The sequence below is a fragment of the Ictalurus punctatus genome, chromosome 21 (assembly GCF_001660625.3).
Source record: "Ictalurus punctatus breed USDA103 chromosome 21, Coco_2.0, whole genome shotgun sequence".
In the NCBI taxonomy this organism is placed as follows: Eukaryota; Metazoa; Chordata; class Actinopteri; order Siluriformes; family Ictaluridae; genus Ictalurus; species Ictalurus punctatus.
In genome coordinates, this window is record NC_030436.2 from 17,270,793 (window position 1) to 17,297,500 (window position 26,708).

General features: G+C 40.0%; 1 protein-coding gene across 5 annotated transcripts in view; it reads right to left on the bottom strand.

Annotated features, from left to right (window-relative positions):
- Positions 1-26,708, bottom strand: part of cadpsa (Ca2+-dependent activator protein for secretion a) — a 140,051-nt gene that overhangs the window by 12,358 nt on the left and 100,985 nt on the right. For 2 of the 5 annotated variants that reach the window (XM_053673954.1, XM_053673955.1), the window contains 11 exons: positions 23,273-23,305; positions 20,254-20,360; positions 15,646-15,802; positions 13,299-13,440; positions 12,686-12,838; positions 10,361-10,516; positions 9,435-9,582; positions 7,992-8,066; positions 6,183-6,266; positions 5,446-5,478; positions 4,328-4,435 (listed from right to left, as the gene is read on the bottom strand). In XM_053673954.1, coding sequence (XP_053529929.1) covers positions 4,328-4,435; positions 5,446-5,478; positions 6,183-6,266; positions 7,992-8,066; positions 9,435-9,582; positions 10,361-10,516; positions 12,686-12,838; positions 13,299-13,440; positions 15,646-15,802; positions 20,254-20,360; positions 23,273-23,305 — 1,196 coding nt within the window. Of the gene's footprint in view, positions 1-4,327; positions 4,436-5,445; positions 5,479-6,182; positions 6,267-7,991; positions 8,067-9,434; positions 9,583-10,360; positions 10,517-12,685; positions 12,839-13,298; positions 13,441-15,645; positions 15,803-20,253; positions 20,361-23,272; positions 23,306-24,173; positions 24,243-26,708 lie in introns of all 5 variants that reach the window. The other 3 variants (XM_053673956.1, XM_047149629.2, XM_017450609.3) reach the window with 3 other exon arrangements.

Sequence of the window (26,708 nt, forward strand, 5' to 3'; positions counted from 1 at the left end):
AGTGTGATGCGGCCTGATGTCAAGCAGAGTTACTGGTACAACCTGAAATGTATTATTTTCAGAAAAAGCATGTGGCATTTAAAAAAAAAAAAAGATTATTAAACAAGACATTGTACTTTTTATCCGTTTATAGATACATTTAATGTCAGGGTATGTCTGGAAGACATCTGTTCTGTAAACATTCATTTACTGCCCCAACGACAACTGCCCTTCAACTTCTGTTATAAGTGTGATAACTGAGAGAGAGATTAAATAGAGATTAGATTTTTTTTTTTAATGCTGTGATGTGATCAAAGTAAAAAAAAAAAAAAAAAAAGAATATGATATGAAGATATTGAGAAGAAAGGTGGTGATATGGCTGTGTCATATTGAATGTGTGTGCATGTGCATGTATATGAGTGTGTGTGTGTGTGTGTGTGTGTGTTTTTGATTGCTTGGCCTGTTTGTTGCACTCTCTGCTGGCATAGCCACTTCAGCAGGTGGGGAAAGGAGCCAAACATGTGCCCTGCATACCCATCTGGGGTCAGAGGGGGGCCCGGGGGGACCCGGGGTGTGTGTGTGTGCGGGCATGAAATGGGGTGGAGGACTGGAGTGGAGAAGATGGCTGGATGTCTGCGAATGCATGTATGAGGGGAATTCTCCAAGGAGGCGGGTCATGCTAGTAGATGTACACAGGAAGATTAGTCGACTCTGAATCATGCCACTCGAGATAATGTGATAAAAACAACTCAACAGGAAGGATAAGTTCCACTTTGATTCAGGTGGAGGGAGAGAGAGAGAGAGAGAGAGAGAGAGAGAGAGAGTAGGGAGAAAAACAAAACAAAACAAAACAAAGGAAATGCAATGAGACAGGCACAGCGAGAGGGAAACAAAGAAAGGATGTGAATATAAGGAGTGATTTCTCTTTTCTAGTTATTTATTTTCTGTTTTTTTTTTTTTTTTTTTTGCAGACACACACTGCAATGCATAAGCAAACCGTCTGAAGCGTTTTTTTTTTAGGATGCAGCACAGATTGTTCAGAGTGGAACAAAGAGAAGGAGAAGGCCGTGCGAATCTCAGACAGGTTTCAACAGAGAAGAAGAAAACGCTTCAAAATTAGGGATGCATCGATAACGATACCGCTATCAGATACGAGTCTGATGCCGTGCTCGTTTACTCCAAAGAAATCCAAAACGCTCCGATACCAACATCTGATACCATGTGATACTAATCCTAGTGTATGTTGTCGCACTAACGAGCAGATGAGGCTTCAATACAGAACCTGATAAAACTTCTTAAAGATAAAACTCACCACAAAGCGTTCAGCGCTCTCAACAAACACATGCTAGGTAAGGAAAAGTGCATGTAACGGCTTTTATCCAATAAGGTGGGCCGATGTGATGATATAATATCAATATCCTGATAAATTATGTCACAACACTTTTTTTTTTTAGATCTCACAGGCTTTTTTGAACATAATAATAATAATAATAATAATAATAATTACAAAACTATGATTGGAAGCAGCTGATTCGATCTTAAGATTTTGAACTGAATCTATAAAATTGTCAAATGTATTTATTTGTTTGCTTGTTTGTTTGTTTATTTTTCCAGCATGTTTTTTTTTTTTTTTTTTTTAAAGTTAATTCAAGTAAATTAAAAGCCATTTAAAAGTATCAACAATCAAGAGAATCTGTTTTTTCATCTTTAGTCTTTTTATATATCCGGCCTTTCAATCAAACCTTTAGATCATGATACATATCGTGTATCAGAGAAAATGTCTAAAGTGTCGTGATATGGGATTTTTGTCATATTACCCGGACAAGGTACTGCATCCAATGGTGCTAATACAGCTAGCTAATACACTTCATTTAAAATAAACGTGCTAACGATATAAAGCGCGAGCCTGCTACCCTCACCAGGGACACGTATACAAGGATAAATAATATGTTCCGTGATGCTCCTGGTTGAGTAATACTCAGTAAGTTACTCATTTTGGTATCGGTATTAGTGATGTACACGTACGTGGTCTGGAAAAAATACATAGTACCGATGCATCCCTAACACAAACGCAGCAAAGAGACTCAAACTGATGTTAGTATCCTCAGAGCTAACATATCTCTCTATCTATATATTTGCGCCGATATCACAGTCCTCACAACACGTCTCAGAGCAGCCATTTTGTTTTTAAAGCGCTCTAAACTGAAAAAGCAGGTTTTGAGTAAACACGGTTTTACCCGACAAACCGTCCCACGCGCATGACAAAGGATTAGGAGCAGAAGGACGGCTCTGGTCATCGTTTCAGACAGTGTTCTCGATGTTCTCCCGCCCTCCGTCCCTCCCTTCTCGTTTACCTCTTAACTTAAGCCCTTAAGACAATAAGCTTCAGGTCTGGAGGGTTTCTCTCTCTCTGTCCCTCACCGTGTCCTCCTTCCTTAACCGGAGATTTACTCCAGGGCAGAAAATGAGGAAGCACCCTTGACCTATTGTCTGAAGATTTCTCTTTATTCACTGGTCATTTCTTTTTGTTCTGAATGATATGATGAGAACGTACTGTTCTGTGCATTTGACACGCATTGTTCATGGCTCTTAAATGATTTAGCTACAAATCATTACGCCGTTACCTAATCGAAGTCTAGTTAGTCGAGCTGTGTTTAGTGTTTGAAATTCGCTCCTTTAGTCTTGCACTGGAACCCAACGTCGTGTCATTTATAGACATGAATAAAATTCACAACACGTCTGTAAATACCCTGTAACGTTACAACCACTGCGAACGCTGGAAAACGGTGACAAAGCCGGAAGTAATGCGGATTACGAATCTAGTAACCAGAAGCTACTCGGACATGGGACGGCTCGATGCTAACAGCATGAATGATAAAAATCTGTCTGTCGATACTGAATTCTTAACTCATTTTTACTTCCCTCGTTTAGATCCAGTCTGACTATTTTACGATAGCACATAGACTCACTGATTCATAATGTCGAGTTAGACTGATCAAAAATAGAGTTCTTCCTCGGAGAGCGATTTTGGAAAAATGTATGGGCAACGTTTTTTCCCCCGCAAAAACGCACCAAGCAAAAAACTATAAGGCAAAAGTCTAATGCCTCTGGTACTTGAGATGTTAAAAAAAAAATCAGCTCGTACATATTTTCTTCAAGATTCTTTCCAGAACCTTCACACTATCTGTCCCTCAGTGGTGGAATGAACTTCCAACCTCAATCCGGACAACAGAATCTGCCACCATCTTCAAAATACAGCTAAAGACCCACCTCTTCCGTGAGCACCCTAATTAACCCCTAAAATGTCAACCCCATATTATCCTAAAAAAAATTTAAATCAAAAATAAAGTAGAAAAGTAAGTAAATGCAAACAAATGCGCGTTTTACATCCCGTGTCCTTTCCCCTTCGGTGAATTGTCAAAACCCTACATGCTATGATTAAACCGTAAATAAAATGCTCATGATTGCAAATCACAAATCATCCCACATGGATCCAAGGGAGTAAAATTGGTAGCGTAGCCTCTCTGTCACCTGTCAATCGGGCCGACACTAGTCGATCGTGGGCATCTGTGAGCTTGTGTATGAGGAAGAGGGCTGATAGCTCTTTCCTCCGAGTGTGTCACGCTGCCCTGTGACGCAGCAGTTTGAAATTCCGATTCGGTGAGAGTTATTTCGCTCCAGAGCTCCAGTGCAAGGCTAAAGAAGCTGACGTCAGCCATCATGATACGTGATCATCAAACGTCATCGAACATGTTTCGGCCGACGGACTACATCCAGTCGAAAATAGTCTGCTTTTCTTAAAATCTTTTGCTTTCAATCTCGTTTATAACACCGACTCATCAAGGTCACGTCACATCCCATATTCTAATTGAAGAATTAACACTATAAGCACTTGCACAATTTTTTAATATATATATATAGATTTTTTTTTTGGGGGGGGGGGGGGGGGTAATAGGACGGTGTGACGGGTGGGGGGGGTTGGGGGACTGAATTTTCCCTAAAACACATCATGAGTCTGAAAGGCGAACACAGAAAGGAGCAAAGAGCAAAATTACAACAGCTTGCTTTTTTTTTTTTCTCAGAGAGCAGCACACGAGAGAGAAAAGGGTTAAAGAGCAAGCACAGAGCAAAAAGGGAGGGGAAAAGAAAGCTGCAGACTCGGTCAAAGAGCAAAGAGACACTTAGAAAAGGCAGTATTAATGAACAAGGGGAAGAGAGGAAGAGGAAGATGTAGGTCTCAAAACGTGACCTATCCCTCCTAGCTGGTTGTCGTGTCACACTTTACAGGACCTCCTCCTCTTTAGATGTTTCCTTTTCCAGAGGAGGAGCTAAAGCAGCATTTACTTACATCAAATAATCTTTCTATGTACATCTCCTCATTGACCTTATCCCGCAAGATGTCCTGAGAGTGGCGGACGAACGTCACGTAGGCGTCGGCTACATCCATGCCAGGTTTCTACAAAACACACAAACAGAGAAAGGGACATAAATAAATAAATGAAATATAATATTATTAATAATAATCATAATAATAATAATAAAAACAAATGTTTGGCTTCAGTTAAATGAGCTGTCATGATCTGCAGGGAAAAGAATTAACAAAGTAGTATTAGCAATTACGGAGAAAATATGACTCTGGAAGTGTTAAGAGAAACGGGGACAATGTAAGACGGTGAACTCTTTTGTTTGCTTCGTCTCCACGCTAAATGAAATGTCTCCGTTCTGCCAGCGGGCATCAGAAGGTCATCAGAATTGGTAATTGTCAGTAGCTGCAAATTGAACTTACTTCACACCTCGGCAGATACTTTCGGGGGTGCAAATGAGCACTCTGTGTGTGTGTGTGTGTGTGTGTGTGTGTGTTTTTTCATACGTAATTTTATTTTGTGCATTAAGCAAACAATTACCATGGAAACACAAAGCTCTTTCGCCCCGAGGGCACGAGAGAGATAGAGAGAGAGAGAGGGAGAAAGAGAGAGAGCGCATCGACAGGAATTGTTTTGTACCCTGAACATCTTGGCAGTTAAAGGGAGTGCCGTGATGCGATACTGAATGCAGGATGTAACGATTCGGACCCCACGGCAGCCTCACGACACACGCTTTTGTTGCACAACACACACATTGCACTGTCTGCTAGCAGAGAGCAAGAGAGAGAGAGCGAGAGATGGAGAAACGTAGAGAGAGAGCGAGTGAGAGAGAGGGAGAGAGAGGACCACATAGCCGGCCACGCCGCTCGCCTCACATGCATATGAATGGCCATTTGGAGGTAAGAGACAGCCATCTGTAGACCTCGCTGCTGCCAACAGACTGTCAGCTCATAATAATGAGCCCGTAATCAGTCAGGAAAGAAAACACGAACACTAATGAGGATGAGCTTAACGCACACTGTAGTGATAATACTAATGACGTGATGACAGTTAATGGCCAAATTTGAAAAGGTTTCAGGTGGGATGAGAAGAGCTCACTCACAGGTACATCCACGTATTTTGAGGCGGCTTTGACCTGCGATGGAGAGATAAATGAGAGGATCGTTATGACCAGACTGATGCTAAAGGCCCAAATATGTATATGAATATGTAGGAACTGAGCTGATCCAGGATAAGTTCCTGTGTCCAGGCTTACAATAAAATCCCCACAGAGTTATTTCTCTAATTTCACCTGTACTATAGTAGACTGTTTAAAAAAAAAAACCGTACGCGAGTAAAGAAAAGAATAAATGTTAGATACTAAAATATAATAGACAAAAATTAATTCATGAAAGATGGCATGGAAGGAAGCAATAAATAAGTAGAAGAATTAAGGAAGGAAGGAAAAAAGAAACAATAAAAACAAACACAAGACATTCTGCGCATTACTAAACATGCGAATGAACAACGGAACAAAATAAATAAATAAATAAATAATGAATGGAGGAATGCAGAATAAACAAATAAATAAAGAAGGAATAGATGGATGGATGGATGGATGGATAAAAACAAGCACGCAAATAAAGTAAATAAGAAAAAGGAAGCTGAAAACAAACAAGTAAATAAAAGATTTAACCTGGGCAGAAAAAAATAAATAAAGGAAGGATGGAAGGAAGGAAGGAAGGAAGGAGCAAATGAATAAATAAACAAATAAATAAAAGCCAACCTGTGCATTAATTTCATGAACATGGCATCATGTCTGAATGTGTATAGTGTGTTTAATGCAGGAATTGTTCTTACAGTAAACGAGAGGAAGGAGGAGAACAGCGTGCCCTCATCGTACCGAGACAGTTTGGCCAGAACGCTCTCCAAAATCACCACAAACTGTAGAAAGGAGAAAACAAGAAACACGCAGGAGTCATGGATCTGGATTCAAAATATAAAACACATCATTCTCAATAGAAATAATGAATCTATCTATCTATCTTTCTATCTGTCTGTCTGTCTATCTATCTGTCTATCTGTCTGTCTGTCTGTCTATCTATCTATCCGTCTATCTATCTATTTATCCATCTATTCGTCCATCTATCTGTCTGTCTATCTATCTGTCTATCTATCTATATATCTATCTATCTATCTATCTATCTATCTATCTATCTATCTATCTATCTATTTGTCCATCTATCTATCTATCTATATATCTATCCATCTATCTATCTGTCTGTCTGTCTGTCTATCTATCTCTCTATCTATCCATCCATCTATTCGTCCATCTATCTATCTATCTATCTGTCTGTCTATCTATCTGTCTATCTATCTATCTATCTATTTGTCCATCTATCTATCTATCTGTCTGTCTGTCTGTCTGTCTGTCTGTCTATCTATCCATCTACCTATCTATTTATCCATCTATCTATCCATTCATGTATCTATTCGTCCGTCCGTCAGTCTATCTATCTATCTATCTGTCTGACTGTCTGTCTGTCTGTCTGTCTGTCTATCTATCTCTCTATCTATCCATCCATCTATTCATCCCTCTATCTATCTATCTATCTATCTATCTATCTATCTATCTATCTATCCGTCTACCTATCTATTTATCCATCTATCTATCCATTCATGTATCTATTCGTCCCTCCGTCAGTCTATCTATCTATCTATCCATCTATCTATCTATCTGTCTGTCTATCTATCTATCTATCTCTCTATCTATCCGTCCATCTATTCGTCCATCTATCTATCTGTCTGTCTATCTGTCCATCTATCTATCTATCTATCTATCTATCTATCTATCTATCTATCTATTTATCCATTCATGTATCTATTCGTCCATCTGTCAGTCTATCTATCTATCTATCTATCTATCTATCTATCTATCTGTCTATCTGTCCATCTATCTGTCTGTCTATCCATCTATCCATGTATCTATCTATCTATCTATCTATCTATCTATCCATTCATGTATCTATTCGTCCATCTGTCAGTCTATCTATCTATCTATCTATCTGTCTGTCTGTCTATCTATCTCTCTATCTATCCATCCATCTATTCGTCCATCTATCTATCTATCTGTCTGTCCATCTATCTATCCATCTATCTATCCATCTATCTATCTATCTATCTATCTGTCTGTCTGTCTGTCTATCTATCTATCTATCTCTCTATCTATTCGTCCATCTATCTATCTGTATGTCTATCTGTCTATCTATCTATCTATCTATCTATCTATCTATCTATTTATCCATTCATGTATCTATTCGTCCATCTGTCTGTCTGTCTATCTGTCCATCTATCTGTCTGTCTATCCATCTATCCATGTATCTATCTATCTATCTATCTATCTATCTATTTATCCATTCATGTATCTATTCATCCATCTGTCAGTCTATCTATCCATCTATCTATCTGTCTGTCTGTCTATCTGTCCATCTATCTATCTATCTGTCTGTCTGTCTGTCTGTCTGTCTATCCATCTATCTATCTATCTATCTATCTGTGCATCTGTCTATCTGTCTGTCTATCTATCTATCTATCTATCTATCATTATGAATTACGGTGATAAGTAGTAATAGTGTAAAACAGATGAAGTTTACTGATTTATTTTTGTACCTTTGCCACCAGTAAAGTAATCATCTCCTTCACCGTCTCCTCGATGAAGTTGTCGATTTGAGAGTGATACTGTCGCTGCGAAGGAAATTATTATTCATTAGAATGACTCCTATTAATCCGACTACTCCAAAGTGCATGTGAGACAATGGGAGAAGTAGGAACATGCCGTCCCCCTCGATATCACTGCTCTTAAACACTGATGGGCTGATGGGAGCTTTTCCACCCCGGGGCAAACGTGTAAACTATATCTCTTTGTCTTCTCACTAGCTGTGAAGAGGGCTTCTGGGTAATTAATTCAGTTCAGATCATTATTACCTGTCTGGAGATGTGGCGGCGATGCGAGGGCTCTCAGCTCTAACACATGTATATTCAGAAGCAGCTCTCACATATGGTAATGGAATCAAAACAATCGTCAGAGTGTCAGAGGAACGGGGAAAACTGCTACGATCGCTAATTATACATTTGGGAACCGGGAGTGAGATTTCAATTGAATTGTCAGACACACTTACCCAAACTTTCACAAGAGAAGAAAGATAGAGGAGACACATTTCACGGTGAAAACGCAGAACGTGGCAGAAGTCAAGGAAAACCGAAATGTGAGAACTTCGATTAAACTACAAGGTTTCCAAAGACGAGAGACTAAATACAGAACTTTCATAAAAAGCACACAAACATCCACTCGTACTTTTAAAACATGAAAAAAACGGAGTGATAATAAGATGTAATGATGACTGATGGGCATCTGTGTGTGTGTGCATGAGTGTTAACAGACTGACTGGAGAGAACAGTCCTCAGCAGGAGGAAAGAGTAAAGAAGGAAGAATAAGGAAGGCGTGAAAAAAGAGCAGATTTAGGGAAAAATACAGGTGGAATGAGTACGTAAACAAAACGAAAAGAGGAAAAAGGAAGAAAGAAGAGGAAAGCGAAGTATTAAAGAAGAAGGAATGGGTGGAAATAAACAAATAAGGAAGGAAGAAAGACAGAAGGGAGGAAGGAAGATGGACAGGAGGGAGGGAGAAAGTAGGAAGTAAAATTGGAAAAGAAAAGGGGAGAGAATGAATAACGGTAAGAAGGAAAGGAGGGTGGAAGGAAGGATAGATGGGTGGATAGAAATAAATAAAGAAGGAAGGAAGGAAGGAAATAAAGAAGTACAGCAGGAAAGAAGGAAGGGAGAAAGGAAGGAAATGAAGAAGGAAAGCAGGAAGGAAGGCAGGGGGAAAGAAGATAAGAAAGATGGAATGAAAGAAGGAGTGCATAGAGATAAAAGATAGGAGGAAGGAGTACTTAAATGGAAACAAAGAGGAAAAGGGAAGGAGGGAAAGGAAAGAAAGAATGAAGATAGGAAAGAAAATCAAAAAATAAGTAAGAAAGGAGTAAGGAAGGTTGTGTGTGTGTGTGTGTGTGTGTGTGTGTGTGTGTGTGTGTGTGTGTGTGTGTGTGTTACCTCCTGGCCGAGTTCCATGGCACACAGTTTGGCAGACTGGGCTCTGGCGTCCACCATGACGTTAAACATGGTGCAGATGGACTGAGGGACGCGGAAGTCTGTGGTCCGACTGCTCTTCTGCAGCTTCACTTCAAACGCCACCCTCGTCCTGAGAGAGAGAGACAGGGAGAGAGAAACAGACAGACAGACAGAAAGAGATGGAAAGAGAGAGATACAGAAAGAGAGACAGACAGACAGACAGAGAGGTACAGAAAGAGAAAGACGGACAGACAGACAGGCAGACAGACAGAGAGACAGTCAGACAGAGAGAGAGAGAGAGAGAGAGAGAGAGAGACAGAGAGACAGAGACAGAAAAAGACAGATAGACCAAGAGGTACAGAAAGAGAGAGAAAATAGAGAGACACAGAAAGAGAGACAGAGACACAAAACGTGAGAGAGAGGCAGAGAGAGACACAAAAAGAGAGACAGGCAGACAGACAGAGAGACACAGAAAGAGAGAGACAGCGAGACATAGAAAGAGAGAGACAGCGAGACACAGAAAGAGAGAGACCCAGACAGAGAGGCCCAGAAAGACAGACCCAGAAAGAGAGGCCCAGAAAGACAGACCCAGAAAGAGAGACCCAGAAAGAGAGCGACAGAAAGACAGACACAGACAGAGAGACACAGACAGAGACAGACAGAGAGACACAGACAGAGAGCGACAGAAAGACAGAGAGACCCAGACAGAGAGACCCAGACAGAGAGACACAGACAGAGAGCGACAGAAAGACAGAGAGACCCAGACAGAGAGACCCAGACAGAGAGACCCAGACAGAGAGACACAGAAAGACAGACAGACAGATAGAGAGAGACAGTGAAGGTGAGTGCGGTAGACTCAGTTAGAGCCACTGTGAGACTACATCAAAGCAAGTCGTTGCATTTCTGACCTTTTCACGCACGACTCGATCATGTCGCTGGACATGAGTTTAAGTCTCATCTCCAGGTGTTTAGCGAACTCCTCCTCAGGCCAGTGCAGGTCTCTGATGAACGTCTGCAGAGCGTCCAGCTTCCAGAACAGATCCTCAGACGTCCCCGAACCGTTACTACACAAACCGACACAGTCAGTGCACGCAGCGATCGACATCACACGTTAAGAAGGGCATAGGGGTTAAAGGTCAAACCAGAAGGATAGTGAAGGAGTATAAATATGAGTGTGGGGTAATCTGGAAAAACCTGCCAGCCCCAAAAAATCTGGGGTTTTTTTTCCCACCTATACCATTTTTACACCTCAGTTTTAAGAAATCATAAATATATTTCACGAAAATTTCGTCGAACTCTAAACATAGTAAAAAAAAAAACACTCTAAAGAAGTCTCAAAATTTGTGAAGGGTGCCACACACACACATACAATTTAAATATATACAAAATATATATTAGTTCCTAAAAAATAACCCTATAGCAAGCCTGAACCCTCAACCTTCTGGGAAAAAAAACCCGAGAGACACCATTTTTTTGTCCCCAAACCATGTTCATGCACATTGAGCTTAAAGATACAATACATTCAATCACTCTCTATCACCTATTCATTGCAAAACTGGATAAAACTGGATTTTGTGAGTGCCAATGAAGACCTTTCCATTTTTTACAGTGTTGACTGATTGATTGATAATCTGTAGTCCTCGATAATCAATTATTACTCTACGCTGATATTCTTCGCACTTGAATGCGTACACTGAGCGCCCATAAAGTTCAAATCGTATTCCCGACACAGCTCATTTGCATATAGTTACGCCCACAGAACTCTATAAAAGCTCAAGTGTACAGACAGCTAAGAGCACGGAATGAACAATCGGGGTAAAGTCTGAGAGACAGGAGTGGAAGTAATCCACGCAAATGATCCGAGTCGAAGTCGCTCGTGTTGTGGTACTCTGCTGTGTGTACTCTTAATTTTTACACACATCCAGGAACACGTATAGCACACGGATGTTTTTCAGAATTTACCGGACTTTCACGTATACCAAATTTCTTGTGTGAACGCGCGTGCGAACGACTTACGAGCAAATCCGCTCGTATTCGGCTCGATAAACGAGGCCGGGTGTGTGATATAGCCTACTGAATGAATTAATATCGCAGTGCTATTGAATACTTGAATCTGATTGGTCAGAAGGTGTGCACTACTTTTTGTACAACCGCACAGATGAATGACAGATTTATATTAATGCGCTCTTCCTAGTATAATGTTGTTTCTATAGTAAAAACCCATTCACAGTGACATGTATGGCGGATGCTTTATATAATCTAAGACTAATAATAATAGATTTTTAATAATAATAATAAAAAAACACGTTTGTTTAACATAGGAAAATGTGTAATCATTGATATGGTGATGTTTTGGAGATATTTATTTAACATTTACGGCCTTGCGACGTTTTCCAGCACAGGAAAGTCTTCCGGACCGAACCGTTTACGCTTTCCCGGTTTCTCAGTAAAATGACAAGTTTACTTTTTTGTGTGTGACTGAGAGAGAGAGAGAGAGAGAGAGCGAAAGAGAGAGAAAGAGAATAGGAGTTAATGAGCGAACGAATGGAAGTCCATCAATGCTATAATGCAGGTGCGGACGTTCCACAACTATCCATCATCTCGAATTATAAACCGTTAAAATGCACGACGTGTTTTAAAGAAATAAATGAAAGATTGTAATCATTGGCAAAGCACTCTGGTGTAAGCGAAATAATACATTCATAACACATTCCTTATCTATACGCAATATTAGGAACAAAGGAACTATAGTATGCGTGGAACCCGGAAATAGAGTAGACCACTAATAGAACCCAGCAGAACCCCTTTCAGCAAACTAGTGGGAAGGAGTGAACTGTCTCAAAGCTAAAAGAATTAGAGGAAAGTGGATGGGGAAAATGTAGCAAAAAAAAGTATATCAAAACACATGCAAGCTTTGGGCTGTTTTATAACTTTTTTGAAATCTTTCCTCCTTTTGCATGCTTGGAGCAGGAAATGAAGATACATATCATTTAAGCATCTTTAGTAGGACTAAAGCTAAGTTCCCATGCTGTGGCCTTGGGATGAACATAGATATAAAATATTTAAATCATGAATTAATGCAGTACGTAAATGTATTTAGTAAATAAAACTAATTTGATGCCTGTAGTCTCTCAAATCAATGTAGTCTTTTTTTTTTTAAAAAATAAAATAAATCAACATTATTGTTATCCTAAGGCCACGTTTGCATGAATCAAAAAACCCTGGTTACACACTCTGCGTCCGATATGGCCGTCATCCAGCTGGGGGTGGAAAAGAGAGGTATTTGCACTGGTGGCAGATTAACTGACACCGGTAGATTTGGAACTTTGGGCATTTGGAGGTTCACAATTGGAAGGCTGACATTGGGCAGATTACTTGTTAAACTCCTGTGATAAAAGACAGACAGACAGACAAGAAAGAATGTTGTGGATGAGCAGAAAATAGAAAGAAATTAATAAAGAAGCAGTGTGAAGTGAGATGAAATCGCACAGTGTGACTTTATACTTTAAAAAGACAACAACAAAAAAAATCAGATCGAGAAATACACAGGAAATGACAACGACAGTAAGAGAGCATGTTAAGATCGATACGATGGTTCGAGAGAAGGGGGAGAGAAAAAAAAAAACGAGCAGAAAACAGACTTTAAACAGGTTTCAAGCAAGCGGGAGGATATTGATAACGGTGAGGGATCGGAGAAACAGTGCCGCATTCAAACGAACGCATTACTTGAGAGTATCGTATATAAGTGTGTCATCGAGATACCGAGTTCAACTGGCGGATTTATCGTTTATCACAAGTTCAGATGGAATACGACAAACAAAGTATAAACAGAGGAGGGCTTCTTACTTTACAGGCTCCCAGGACTCACGCTCGAAGCCCCGGTGTATAGACTGGGCGATGGAGGACTCCATCAGGTCCACGTATCTCACCACTAGAGGAGCGTAGAGATCCTGCAGGTGCTTGTGGAATTTCCCGTTACACAGGTTATCTATAGAGGAGCAGAGACCACCATTTTAATCATCGTACACCTTTTCTGATCCGTTTTACCTGGATTTGAAACCATTCGGGAAAAAACAAAATGTTTGCTAAGGAAACTACAGAAACTACGTGCTAACTCTCTCGGTTTCTCGGTTTCTCTCTCTCTCTTGTTTAACTTAAGGTCGATCATGCACAGCAGGAGCCATGTTTGTTTGCTTCCCCCCGAATGCGCTCTTCCAATTAACCACTTGAGCTGAAGCGGTTGTCCACTTGGCCGCATGTCATGCTCTGTTTTAGTCCTCATTAGCAGCTTGAACGGCGTCTTGCTTTAGCGCCTGCCTGGTAGCATATAAGCTAAGCTGAAAGCCCTACAGGCAACGTGCAGTGACCTTTCAGATGCAGCAAACCCTGAGGTCGAGCATGCACTTGTTCGTTTTCATGGCTAGAGATGGAGAATTGCAGGAAGGCTGAGGAGAACACCAACTCTTTGGAAGTTTTGGATCTGAACAAGACTTCAAATTAAAGTATCGTATTCCAGTTATAACACTTCACATTAATAACACTCTGTTATAAGTGACTCAAGCCTAAGTAAATCTTTAAAATAGGCTTATTACAACGGGCATCAGCTGAGCTGTTTTCAGCAATTTTGACATAGACAGTTCTCATGACGTTCTATAACATTACGTCAAACCAGAGTGTCATGAGTGCAATCTTATGTCAACAAAACAGATGGAATAAGCCATTAGAAATATTTATGCAGGTGTATGTCACTTAAAGCCTTATATAGGTGCCGTGTAGCCCTATGAACACTTAAGTCCTTAAGTAAAGTGTTGCTTATCATTAAATCCAATTGCACAATACAATTGGTTGATATTCTTTTCACTATCCTTTGATATTGGTTTCCAGCCCAACACCAGCTTAGTTGCCTGTTCGCACAAGTATTGTATTTATTTATAAATTTATTTAGTAAATGAACTAGTAAGAAACAAATCCCTCCCACTCTTGTTTTCTCGTCTCTTTTTCCACACACCGCCGTTTCATATTGAGAAAACACGTTACCAGACAACAACCTGTCAAGCTGTGCAAAAATTCCAGCGTTATAATTAGTGCGCTAGAGTGGATGAAGCGGATGGGCTCAGCACCACGGACAGCTCCCTGTTCGCTCCAGATCATTAGTGATGTAAGATGGCCTCCAGGCGTCCGTGCTCTCCTACGCCACGTCCGCCATTAATGTAGGAGTTATTATTAACACTACACATGATGGGAGTTTAACAGTCCATCTGGAATTTCATTTTTAATTTGATAGTTTATCACTGGCTTCTATGCGTCGCATAAGGATTCAACCCATCTCGAACATTTCCATGTTGTAGTGTGGAAACGGAATGGACGTCATTTGGATTGTACGGCTTGAATATATGCAGAAGAGTCTGTAATGTCGAGGTGGGTGGAAAAATAAATGTAGTTTGCAAAATTAGTTCAAATTAACAAATCGAAAACTTGTGAATGCATAAGTATTCACCCCCCCCCTTCATAGAAAAGAGTGCATAATGTTGAAGTGTTGGGGAGTCTGGTCAGTTTCACGCAGTTTGCATTGACCTAATTTCTATTCGGCGCTTTTATGAACCGCTATCTATCTGAGTCATTGGTCCTGGTGCAATCAGAATTCACGTAAATTAGTTTAAATTACTTGTATCGAGATCTCGTCCGTTGTGATGTGATCTCAATATGAATACACCTGGAATTCCTGGAAGGTTCTAGCCCTTTGGCCTAATAACAAGGTCAAAGAGCTATCCAAGTATAGTATTAAGCATCAATCTGGATTTAGTTACAAAAATAATAAACTTACAGATCCCACAGAATGGAATTAAATCCATTGTTGTTACTACAGTGCATGGTAGCTCAGTGAGTAAAGCATTGGGCAGAATGTCATGAGTTCATTCGAGCCGTCACCCTTGAGGCCCAGTTGTATCCTGTCTCACTTTTAAGTCACTTTGGATAAAAGTGTCAGCCAAAGGAGGTCAATGTTAATGTGATTAAAAAAACGGAAAGAATATGTAACTCTACCTAGAGAGGTTTTTCACAAGCAAACCCTGACTGATACTTTTCCGCAACTTTATCTCTTTCCTGTCGTGCAAATCGTGCACTGTACCTGTCAATACGCCCTAAACAGGGGCTAGGATAGTGTAGGATAGACGAAAACATCTGGAGTTCTTACAGTCGAGCCGCAGGTAGTCGTTCAGTAGCTGGAAGAGAGGAAAACTGTCCCAGCTGTCTGGAGGTTGGACTTCCAGCGCTGCGTCCATGTCCACAGCGTAGAGGGAAAGAAACGTCTCTGCATGTTCCACCATGAGGTCAGACCACCATGCAAATGCCTGCAGAGTGTAGGATGGATGATGGTGTACGTTTGATTGACAGGCATTCGATAAGGAATAAAACACGTGCCGACATTCTGCTATAGGATAATAAGCAATATTGTGGATTATCTTTCTTATAACAGAATGCTTATGACAACGGAAACTAGTTTTTCTCTTGGGATCGGTACACACCATCAGTCTCCAAAGATCTATAAACAGCCTCTACGTCTCACTTTGTAGAACATGTGCCATATTTTATGAATCCCTGCAGACCTATGACAGCTTTGACACAGTTATATCACAGGCAGTCACAGCTTTCGGCATTAACACACACACACACACACACACACACACACACACACACACATACACACACTGTTGGCCCATAGAGACCAGAGTGAGATCTCAGAAGGGTGAGGAATGTGTAGAAATGTCTCCTTTGGAGTTAAAAGTGTCAACGGCTTAGACACACCTTACATGCTTCTGCAGAGGAGGAGACAACGGTGAAATGCTATGACACTTCTATGCACACTTTGTTGATGTGAATGTGTACGTGCATGCACCCCGGAAGTGCCCTTTTGGCTCAGAAAAATTCCCATCATGCAGCAGATTCAGTCTCCAGCTCCAGGATATTCAGAAATGTATTCAGAATTTACATTGAAAAGGAACAGATCTTTTCATTCATTTTCGCACTAGTTGCTTTGGTGGAAACGACATGGCCGAGATTGCTCTGCTGCTGATAAGAATGATCTGCTGTCACGACATGTCTTGCACGTCTTGCAAAAAAAAAAACAAAAAAAAAAAAAACATGTCGGATGAATGAAAGGGTTATGTAGGGGGTCATTTACACAGCGTTCCTTTTAGATGCTTTGCAGGAAAGAAAAGAAAACTCGACACCGACGTGAGCGTGGTCTGCTAATTACCTGGTGCATGTACAGCAAGTCAATAAATGAAGATAAATCGAGAGTTAGTACTGGAACATGGTACATCATGGTGATGGGCTGCACCAGGTTGGAGCAGAAGAACACGGTAAAATCTGCAGTGTTGATTTCCCTCCTCTAGAATCCGATTGCAATGTTTCTGTGGCGATAGAATGACTGTAATTACAGGATGAGAAGTCAACACTTGTGATTTTACTGCCCAGAGCAAAAGAAGGGGAAGGGGGGGGGGGGCATTGGGAGGGTTGTGCAAGACGACGTCTATGAAAATGAGCTCGGTTTCATTTTCAGAGGGCTCGTCAGGAGCCGCTTCAGGGCAGCAGAAGCAGCCGTCCGTCTGGCACTCGTGCCCACGCAAGCAGTTTGGTTAATGCCCCAGAATACAACAGGAATTACTTCTATATAGAAGAGGGTGGGTTTGGGGAGAGGGGTAGGAGAGGAGGGTGAATATAAACCCTTCGTCCAAAGCTAGGGAAGTAGTGGGCATGCAGGGGAGGAGATGGGTTTGAAGGGGTCATGGGGGCTCTTCTTAGACCTTTTAACATACCTCTTTACCCTTTCGCATGTGTCCAGGCAACCCGACAAACAGCGAGAGAACACAATTAAGGTTACTGATCATCTCTGTAATTCATGACAAGCTAACAATCATGTTTGGGCTTTAAGTGTAAAGACATTCTTTTTTTTTTTTCTTCTCCAAATGAAGGCAGTTTCCAGTAATAATGAGGATTAAAGCTATTAGGGGTGAAACAGCATGAAAGCCCATTGTTAGTGATTAGTCTTTTATCGTTAATTAATGTTTAGCCATGTGAATTCTTTTATTTTTTAAAAATATTTTTATTGATTTTTTTCTAGTTTATCAAAATAGCGTTTAGCCATTTATCTGATTTTCGTCTCGTGTAGTAGTTTGGTAGTATTATACTTTATGGTATGTCATAGAGTATAGTATTTTGTTAAGAAATAAATGAGAAAAAAAAAAGAATAAAAACAAAGAAATAAAAAAAAAGAAAAGAAATGAAATTGAACAAACCAATAAAACAAAAGCAAATATATAAAATCAGTAAAAAAAAAAAAATTGAATTAAAGCAAAGAATGTCATTATTTGTACTACTATAGCACTAAATTAACAGTATACCTATGTCCGTTAGCATGGTACACTTTTTAAAAAAAAAATTTTTTTTTAAAAGGTAAAATCTAGAACTCTACAATCATTGTGTATAACGTTATTATCTGGGAAAACCTATGACCTTTTCACAAGAGGCTCCAAGTAGAATCCTTTCACAAAGCTTGAATAACCACCTTAAAAACCCTGAAGGTTTCTTTTTTCTTTCTCTTTTTCCAAGAGTGCATACTACCAAATCGACATACCATCACACCCCTAAAAGCAAGAATGGGAAAACGATAGATGATACTCTTCTGATGTTTCATTACACCAAAAGTATCTCATAACATTTTGTTCATGCATCCAGCGCTCAAAAATGGCAGGAGAACATGCTTTTCCTTCTGGAGCATCGTATCAGACCTGCAGTCTTTCCCAAAGCAAGACGACGGTTACTACTCATTAATATTTCAGTAAGCATACACTGTTGCTCAACCCATTTTTGAGGAATTAAAAACAAATCATAAGAAATAATAAGATGGCTTGAATCATCGGATCGCTGTACATTAAGAGCACAATGAGACCGTGATGTGTGAGAGAAATAAATGCTGCGACTGGTTATATTTTAGCGAGGCCGAAGTCCTGAAGTTTCACAGCACTTTAAAAGATGTTATAATTGAATCATTTAAATGTTTTAATGACAGTCCGAATGGCTGTGAAGTGTTGTGGACCTTCAGGAACACTTGAGTCGGATTGATTTGCGCTCACAGGAAGCATGCAGCAGTGATTTATGGTACTGGTCGATTTAAAATAAAAATAAAAATAAAAAAACGTACCAGAGTTACACAAATTCAGCGTCTGTTCGGGAAAACGGTTTGCATTTGATGAACATTTAAGCAACAGATCGTCTTCAGTATCAAGTCAGCAGCTCTACAGAATCAAAAGACTGTCAATTCATTCAGAAAGGAATAAATATCTCGAATGTGTGTTGCACTGAAGGATGTTTTGCCTAGTGGGAAATGATACGGTGCGTTCCCCTCGCAGGAAACCAGGAACCTTTTCAGGAACTCTAGGCGTATTTCTACCAAAGGAGTCTTCTTGTAATTCACGCTGGCCAGGAACTATTGCGGTGGGATTTTCTGTACTGAATTTCAACTCAAGTGGCAGATAAAAAATAAAATAAATAAAACTTTGCATTGAGTATCTATTTAACATGTATTTTTTTTAAATGGCAACAACAACAACAACAACAAAAATGGTCTCAAAGAGCTCTAACTGTGGAAAGTAACCGAGTACAATTACTTACTTACAAATACATTTCTAAAGAAAAATGTTTTCTTCACACTAGATGTAGTTCACTACATTTCTCACTGTAGCATCAGACAGCTTCAAGGATCTAAAATCCTAAGAAATTTCACCTTTAACAGATACGTGACCATTATATTGAGATTAGCTATTAGCATTCGGCTAGTATTGGCAGAGTTATTAAACACGGTGCTAGCTAATGTGAGAGATTAGGAATAAAGGTGTTGTTAGTTAGACTTAGCTAATGTTTTCTTATGGTAAATTAAAGAAGCACTAATTTACCACCAGGAACTAAAATCAGTGTGTAATTTGAAGCCGATATCATCGTGTGCTTTTTACTTGAGGTAAATTTAAGAGGGTATACTTTTCTACTTTAACCAGAATGAAGAATTTAAAGATTTACCACACTATTTATTTAAGTTTATACATTTCTACTTTGATTGAGTTAAAAAAAATAAATAAACAAATAAACAACTTGGCTACTTTTACCACCTCCGATGTAAACACCAGTGTCTCGCTAATATGTTTATGCCATTTCTTTCTGTTTGTCCTCAGTTGCTATTTGTATCGTTCATAAGCCAGACTTCTAACCATCGCTGGACAGTCTAGTACTATTTTTTATTATTTAAATAATGCCGAGACACACGAAGCCAACATTTCATTTGACTAAAATTGCAAACAAACAAATACAACGTTTTCAGTTAGCTTGATGCTACAAACATGCGACGGAATGGTGATTACTTGTCAATAAATTCTTTAAATACGTCTTTTGGTTTTTATTACAGGGACAGTCCATGATTTTGTGTTTCAAAATCTAGTCCAAGATACGTTTCACAATCTGTTGAGTCATGGCTGTAAGGAGTGCTTTAGGAATTCTCGTTCAGGAACGTCCGGAAAATTCCAGAAACTCGGTGGAAATGCACCTTTAGAGAATGATCTGTAACTCCATACCAGTTACCGTCCTGAGCCTGAGCCTGCATCGGCTTGTGATTTTAGAAAGGAAAAAAAAAAAGAAACGTTTTATTTATGATTTATAGTAGTGAGATCCTGTGGATGTGCATAAGTTTGTGCACTCTTGTGACTATATGTACTGTATTTTTGACACCGAGCACGTTATGTGTGAAACTCACCTCTGCGTGATGCTCCTCGTTCTGTTGCAGCACCTCGATGACCAGCTCGGCCAGGCGGAGAGTGTCCTCCAGTTTTTTGGCAGGCGTAATTAAGCGGCCTACATTCTCTGAGGCACAAGGGCAAAACTGTTAACAGGGCACAGACATAACGCACACACGCACACACACACACACACACCTAAAACCTTCCTTCTGGCTATTCTTCTATAACTGCAGCTACTGTACGCTTGAGACCACTGTCTATGTAAAAATTTGAAATCAATAGAATTTCACAATCAACATTTCTTTAAAATCCTGACAATTCTCTAAAATACAAGCAGTGAGCTATGTCTAATTTAAAACTGCAATATGCATTAACCCTTTCATGCACAGTGTCCGGTCTCCTGGTATATGCCTCTGGTATACTTGTTCAATTGTTCTACACAAAATCCCAAATGATTTATTTATTTATTTATTTTTGCCAGATATACTACAATTAACATCTTTAGGTTAAAAAAAAAAAAAAAAAAAAGTTTTTTGAAAAAAAAAACACTGTCCTTTTCAACAGTCCTAAACTACATATAAGGTTTGTCAGGACTGTTGCAATATTTTGTTAAAAATGAATAAATTGTATCATTATTAATGATTAAAAAAATTATATTTAAATTTATTAAGTAAAAAAATCTTAAAATATAGTAATTATTAATTATTTTATATATTAATATTAAGTAAAAACAAATCTAAAAGCAAAAAAAAAAAAAAAGAAAAGAAAAGAGAAAAATGTAAAATGGGGTTTTACATAATTTATGCAGAAAAGGGTTAATTTTATTACCTAGGCACTTGTGTTATTTTAAAAAGCTGAAAATCTCAAATCTAATGCTCTTTCCAAAAAATGATCAGATTTTGTCATAAAGAAAAATGCAAAGTGTAATGAGTCAAATTAAAGCAGAAAAAAAAAAGAAAAAGTATGTTACAGTTATCATGCAGAATGCTCGGCACGTGCAGGAAGCTGTGCTCGCTAATCTCTTCACTCTGTTTCTCTCTGATAATCAGCCCTTCATCTGCATCTCACTTCTAAAATGAAATAAAGTCCGGGAGTGTTAAGGTTAAAGTTACTGCTCCCTGATGAATGCTTCTTTTTTTTTTTTAATTAAAAAAAACTCTTGTATTTTTAAGCAGAATGTTTACACATAAGACACCGAGCATTATGGGAATGTTCCATCTAATGAGATCCAACATCATGGAGGTGGTGTTGCAAAGTAAATAGACATTAATGAACAAAGAGGTCAATGACGGATTGTTAATATGGTAATAAGACCAGGGTATTGACTGAGAAGAGTGATTGTGGAAACCTAACTGAGCACACACTCACCAGCCACTTTAATAGGAACACCCATAGACCTGCTCTTTCATGCAATTATTTCCATGCACAAACCTCTTCAGATAACAGGTCGAGAGCTTTAGTTAATGCTCACATCAAACATCAGAATGAGGTCAGGATTGAGTATTTCAGAAAGCCTTTTTTCATCGCTACAGTTTTTCCAATCTGTGGGTGAATCTGTACTCACTGTAGCCTCAGAGTCTTGTTCTTGACGGACAGAAGTGGGACTCAATGTGGTCTTCTGCTATTGTAGCCCATCGGCGTCAAGGTTCAGCGTGTTGTGGTGCTTTTCAGCTTAACACGGTTGTAAAGAGATGATATTTGAGTTGCCAGAGCCTCCTCGTCCGCTTGAATCAGTCGCTCGCTGGATGTTTTTTTGTTTCTCGCACCATTCGGTGCAAAGTTTCTATTTCTGAAATACTCGACCAAACCAATCTAGTCACGTTTCCCCCCATGCTGATTTCTGATGTGAGCATTAACTGACGCTCTCGACCTGTATCCGCATGATTTTATGCATCACGCTGCTGGATGAACTAGGTGTTCCTATTAAACTGCCTGCTGAGTGTATATTTATGCGTCACACTGTTTTGCGATCGCGTTTCGTGATCCAGTTCTGCTTGGACGAAACGAAACGAACAGAAACGTCAGTGTTTGGTGTCCTTGTTAACGTGTGATTTTTAAGAACACCGATATGACCAAATCCTCACTCCTCTCAGCCAATGAGTCTCCATCACAGAATCCACTCCACACACTGCCGACTTTCCAGTTAACCCTTTAACCGTACACCTGCCTTGTAAAGAGCCCTGAATTGGATGCTAGACTCAAACTGGTTCTGGTTCAAAGGGTTAAAATGAAAGCGTGATCCATAGTACAAAACACCTTCAGACCTAGTGCAGAAGAAATGCCTTGCTGTGCCAAATCGGGTATTTCACACACAACAGAGAGGGGTGATGAAGAAGCAGACTTCACGCAGATCTATTTCTAGCATGAAGTGACTTGAATATGAACGCTAAATAAAATGACCCAATTTGCAGATTACGCAAAGGCACCTTCCTTGTTTTGAACATTTTTTTTGTTTTTTAAAGGAATGCACAGGAGATATGATTTAATTCTACAAGTCTGATGTAGAATTAAATTGTTACAGCCTGGTTTTACTTAGTATATAATACAATGCTGTGAATAAGTATTCACCCCCCGAACTGCTTCGCACTATTTTTGCTTAATTGTCACACTGCATGGTTTGAAGAATATGTCATTTTAGACAACGGGAACATGAAAAAACGAATGGGGTGGGGTGGGGTGGGGGGCCAATACTTTTTTTTTTTTTTTTACAGCACTGTAGAACTACTGTCTAAGATTAGTTTTCATTACAGGGCTGTACATGTTAAAGTTAAAGGGATGAAGCAGTATCATGGTTCGAGACATTCCCTCCCATCCCCTATGATTTTAATCAGTTTCTTTTACTCTAGCTATTTGATTTTTTATCTGTAAACATTTAGAGATGGGGAACTAGCGGAGGTTAGCATAACACCATCGCAGCATTGCTGTGGCTTTTTCAGGCAGTGCTCGAGCAACGCTGTGAGCTGGTTATGTCCAAGTCTGGACAGGGAATGCTCCTTTTTTTTTTTTTTTAGTAGCTAGTCAAACAAAAGGGTTCACCTGGATCCTTCTGATCCTTCTGAGATTTCTCAACTAGAGAACAAAGAGAATAAAAGAGAGAAAGAGGGGAGGAAAAGGGTAGAAGAAGAGAGATAGTCAGCCGCCGTTCCATTTTCAGAGGCTAAAGTCGGAGGATAAGAGAGACAGGGCAAGAGAAGACAGACAGAATAACAGAGAAAGAGTAGAAGGTCGCCTGAAGACAAAACTTGACCCGTGGTGCTTTTCAGAGGTGAGAATACAGAAAAGAGATTGACGCTTAACGACATTAACGTACTGATGTGAGACAGACAGTGATACCAAACGGTAGACCGTGAAGACACGCAGTAAAAAAAAACAAACAAGAAAAAAGCAAACAAAAAGCAACTGTAGTCATGGTTTGAACACACGGACAGACCCGATGTATAGGCATATATAAAAAACCTCTAGATCTTTGAGTTCTCCTAGTTCAGTCCCCTGAGCGAACCGGTGTGCAGGTTTCATACAGTACCTGACCTCTGTCGAAAAGCTTGTGACATGGCTGAGGTGCGAAGGTGGGAAGTCAAACAGAAGCAAAAGTAAAAATGCATTCAAATCGCAACAGACAGGAAATGCACAAGTCAGCAAGAGGAACCAAAAAATAAATAAATAAAAAGCTAACAGATATAGCGCCAGAAGCTCCAAACAAACACGGGAGACTGATAGAGGTGGACGGACTGACTGGCTGAATATTTAACGCTCGACTCAGCCAGACAAGGAGAGTTTGTTTTTTTATTTATTAAAAAAAAAAAGGCAAGCAAAAAGAGTGACAGGATGTTATTGGTCAGAGGGTTGGAGTGTGGAAAAGCCAGGTGAGGTGCTGACAGTGATGAGGAAAGGCAGGAGAATAGGCATGGACTGGTGGAGGATGAGGGCAGGTACTCACGAATGGTTAAATCCATCACTTGTGACGCCAAGCAGTAGACAGGATGCTCATACATTTCTCTCTTTTTCCCTACAAAAGAGGACCGGGCATGCAAGAGCAGGGGTCAGAGGAAAGACAGACAGAGAGAAAGAGAATGGGAGAGGAATTCTCCATGCATGTGTGATAGAGGCTCTAAGGGATTTTAAGAAGGTCTGAGTGGTGAGGTTTGGTGTTGGAACTTTCAATTGATGCTGGTTTAAAGGAATACTTCAACTTCCACAGAACGCTAATAATAACCGGAGGTTAGCAGGCGGTGTTTCGCGAAAAACAATCATGCTAACTTGGCTTTGATTCATAGTTGGTAGAACTTTGCTACGCTTTCGGAATTTGAAGCTGACCCTGCAACCTAAGGGTGTTTTTACACCTTGGCGAATTTGAATCGGAACGAAATTTGATACTTTTGATTCATTCGCTATTTGGTTTGGTTTGTTTTGATAAAAAGAAATAGCAAAAAAGGTGAACAAACCCTCACTAGGTGCATTTAATCAAATCCATCTCCTGAGCATGGAGATCATGGATCAGTCTAGCAGGGAAAAAAAGCTTCAGTTCAAATGGATTCACTTCCTGCACCCGAGTTGATTCAGAGTCGAATTGATTTTCTCACTGCAATTGAACCACGCTAGAGTTTGTTTGGATCGGAACCGAGACCATCCCGCTGAAACACTCTTGGACCAGTTGTTTTGAGTTTTAATCACATCATCAAGTTTGCTGATGACACTACAAAGTTGTGGGCCTCATCAGCAACAATGATGATCCAGCGTACAGGGAGGAGGTGAACCAGGTGTAGAGACAACAATCTATCTCTTAATGTTGATAAGACTAGAGAGATAATTGTCAACTTCAGGAGAACCCAAGCGGACCACTCACCGCTGCACATCAATGGAACAACCGTGGAGAGAGTCAAAAGCTCCAAGTTTCTTGGTGTGCACATGACTGAGGACCTCTCCTGGACTCTTAACACCACCTGCCTAGTCAAGAAGGCCCAGCAGCATGTCCACTTCCTGTGGTGGCTGAAAAAAGCCAAACTCCAAACTCCAAACCCCTCCCATCCTCACCTCCTTCTACAGAGGGATGATTGAAAGCGTCCTGACCAGCTGTCTCATTGTGTGGTACGGGAACTACACAGCCTTCGACCGTGAGACTCTACAGCGGATTGTGAGGACAGCTGAAAAGATCATCAGGGTCTCTCTACCCACCATCGACACCTCCTTCAACAACCACTGCATCCGCAAAAGCCACCAGTATCGCAGACGACCCCTCTCACGCTTTTCATGGACTATTCACCCTCCTGGCATCTGGCAGAACGTACAGGAGCATCCATGCCACCACAGGCAGATTCCGCAACAGTTTCTTCCCTGAGGCAGTCAGATTACTCAAAACCCTGCTGACTCCCAATGCTCACCTGGGCTAACCGCACTAATCCTAGCCACCAGTGCACATGCTCTAACCCAGTAAGACTCAGTACTACTGCACACTGCACTTTACATAGCTGCATCCATCACTCTATACTATGGAACTGCTACATTTCATAATAGCTTATAGTTTACAGTCCATGTTTACAGTTTACAGTCCATGTTCATAGTTTACAGTCCATGTTCACAGTTTACAGTTTACAGTCCATGTTCACAGTTTACAGTTTACAGTCCATGTTCACAGTTTACAGTTTACAGTCCATGTTTACAGTTTACAGTCCATGTTTAGGGTTTATAGTTTGCAGTCCATGTTTAGGGTTTACAGTTTATAGTCCATGTTCACAGTTTACAGTTTACAGTCCATGTTTACAGTTTACAGTTTACAGTCCATGTTTACAGTTTACAGTTTACAGTCCATGTTCACAGTTTACAGTTTACAGTCCATGTTCACAGTTTACAGTTTACAGTCCATGTTTACAGTTTACAGTTTACAGTCCATGTTTACAGTTTACAGTCCATGTTTAGGGTTTATAGTTTGCAGTCCATGTTTAGGGTTTACAGTTTATAGTCCATGTTCACAGTTTACAGTTTACAGTCCATGTTTACAGTTTACAGTTTACAGTCCATGTTTACAGTTTACAGTCCATGTTCACAGTTTACAGTTTACAGTCCATGTTTAGGGTTTACAGTCCATGTTCACAGTTTACAGTTTACAGTCCATGTTTAGGGTTTACAGTCCATGTTCACAGTTTACAGTTTACAGTCCATGTTTAGGGTTTACAGTCCATGTTCACAGTTTACAGTTTACAGTCCATGTCTAGGGTTTACAGTCCATGTTTACAGTCCATGTTCCGTTTATCTATTGTCCTGTGTATTTATTGTTTTGCACTCGTCTCACACTGTTGTGCATTTGCACTTTGTGTAGTCTTGCGTATTGTTCCGTGTTGCACCGGAACGAGCGTCATTTCGTTCCAATGTATACAAGCTATATAGAGGAATGACAGTAAAAACCCACTCGACTTGACCTGACCTGAAAACCTGCAAGTCCTGCTTTAGAGTTGATAGAAAGTATGAAAAACCGTGA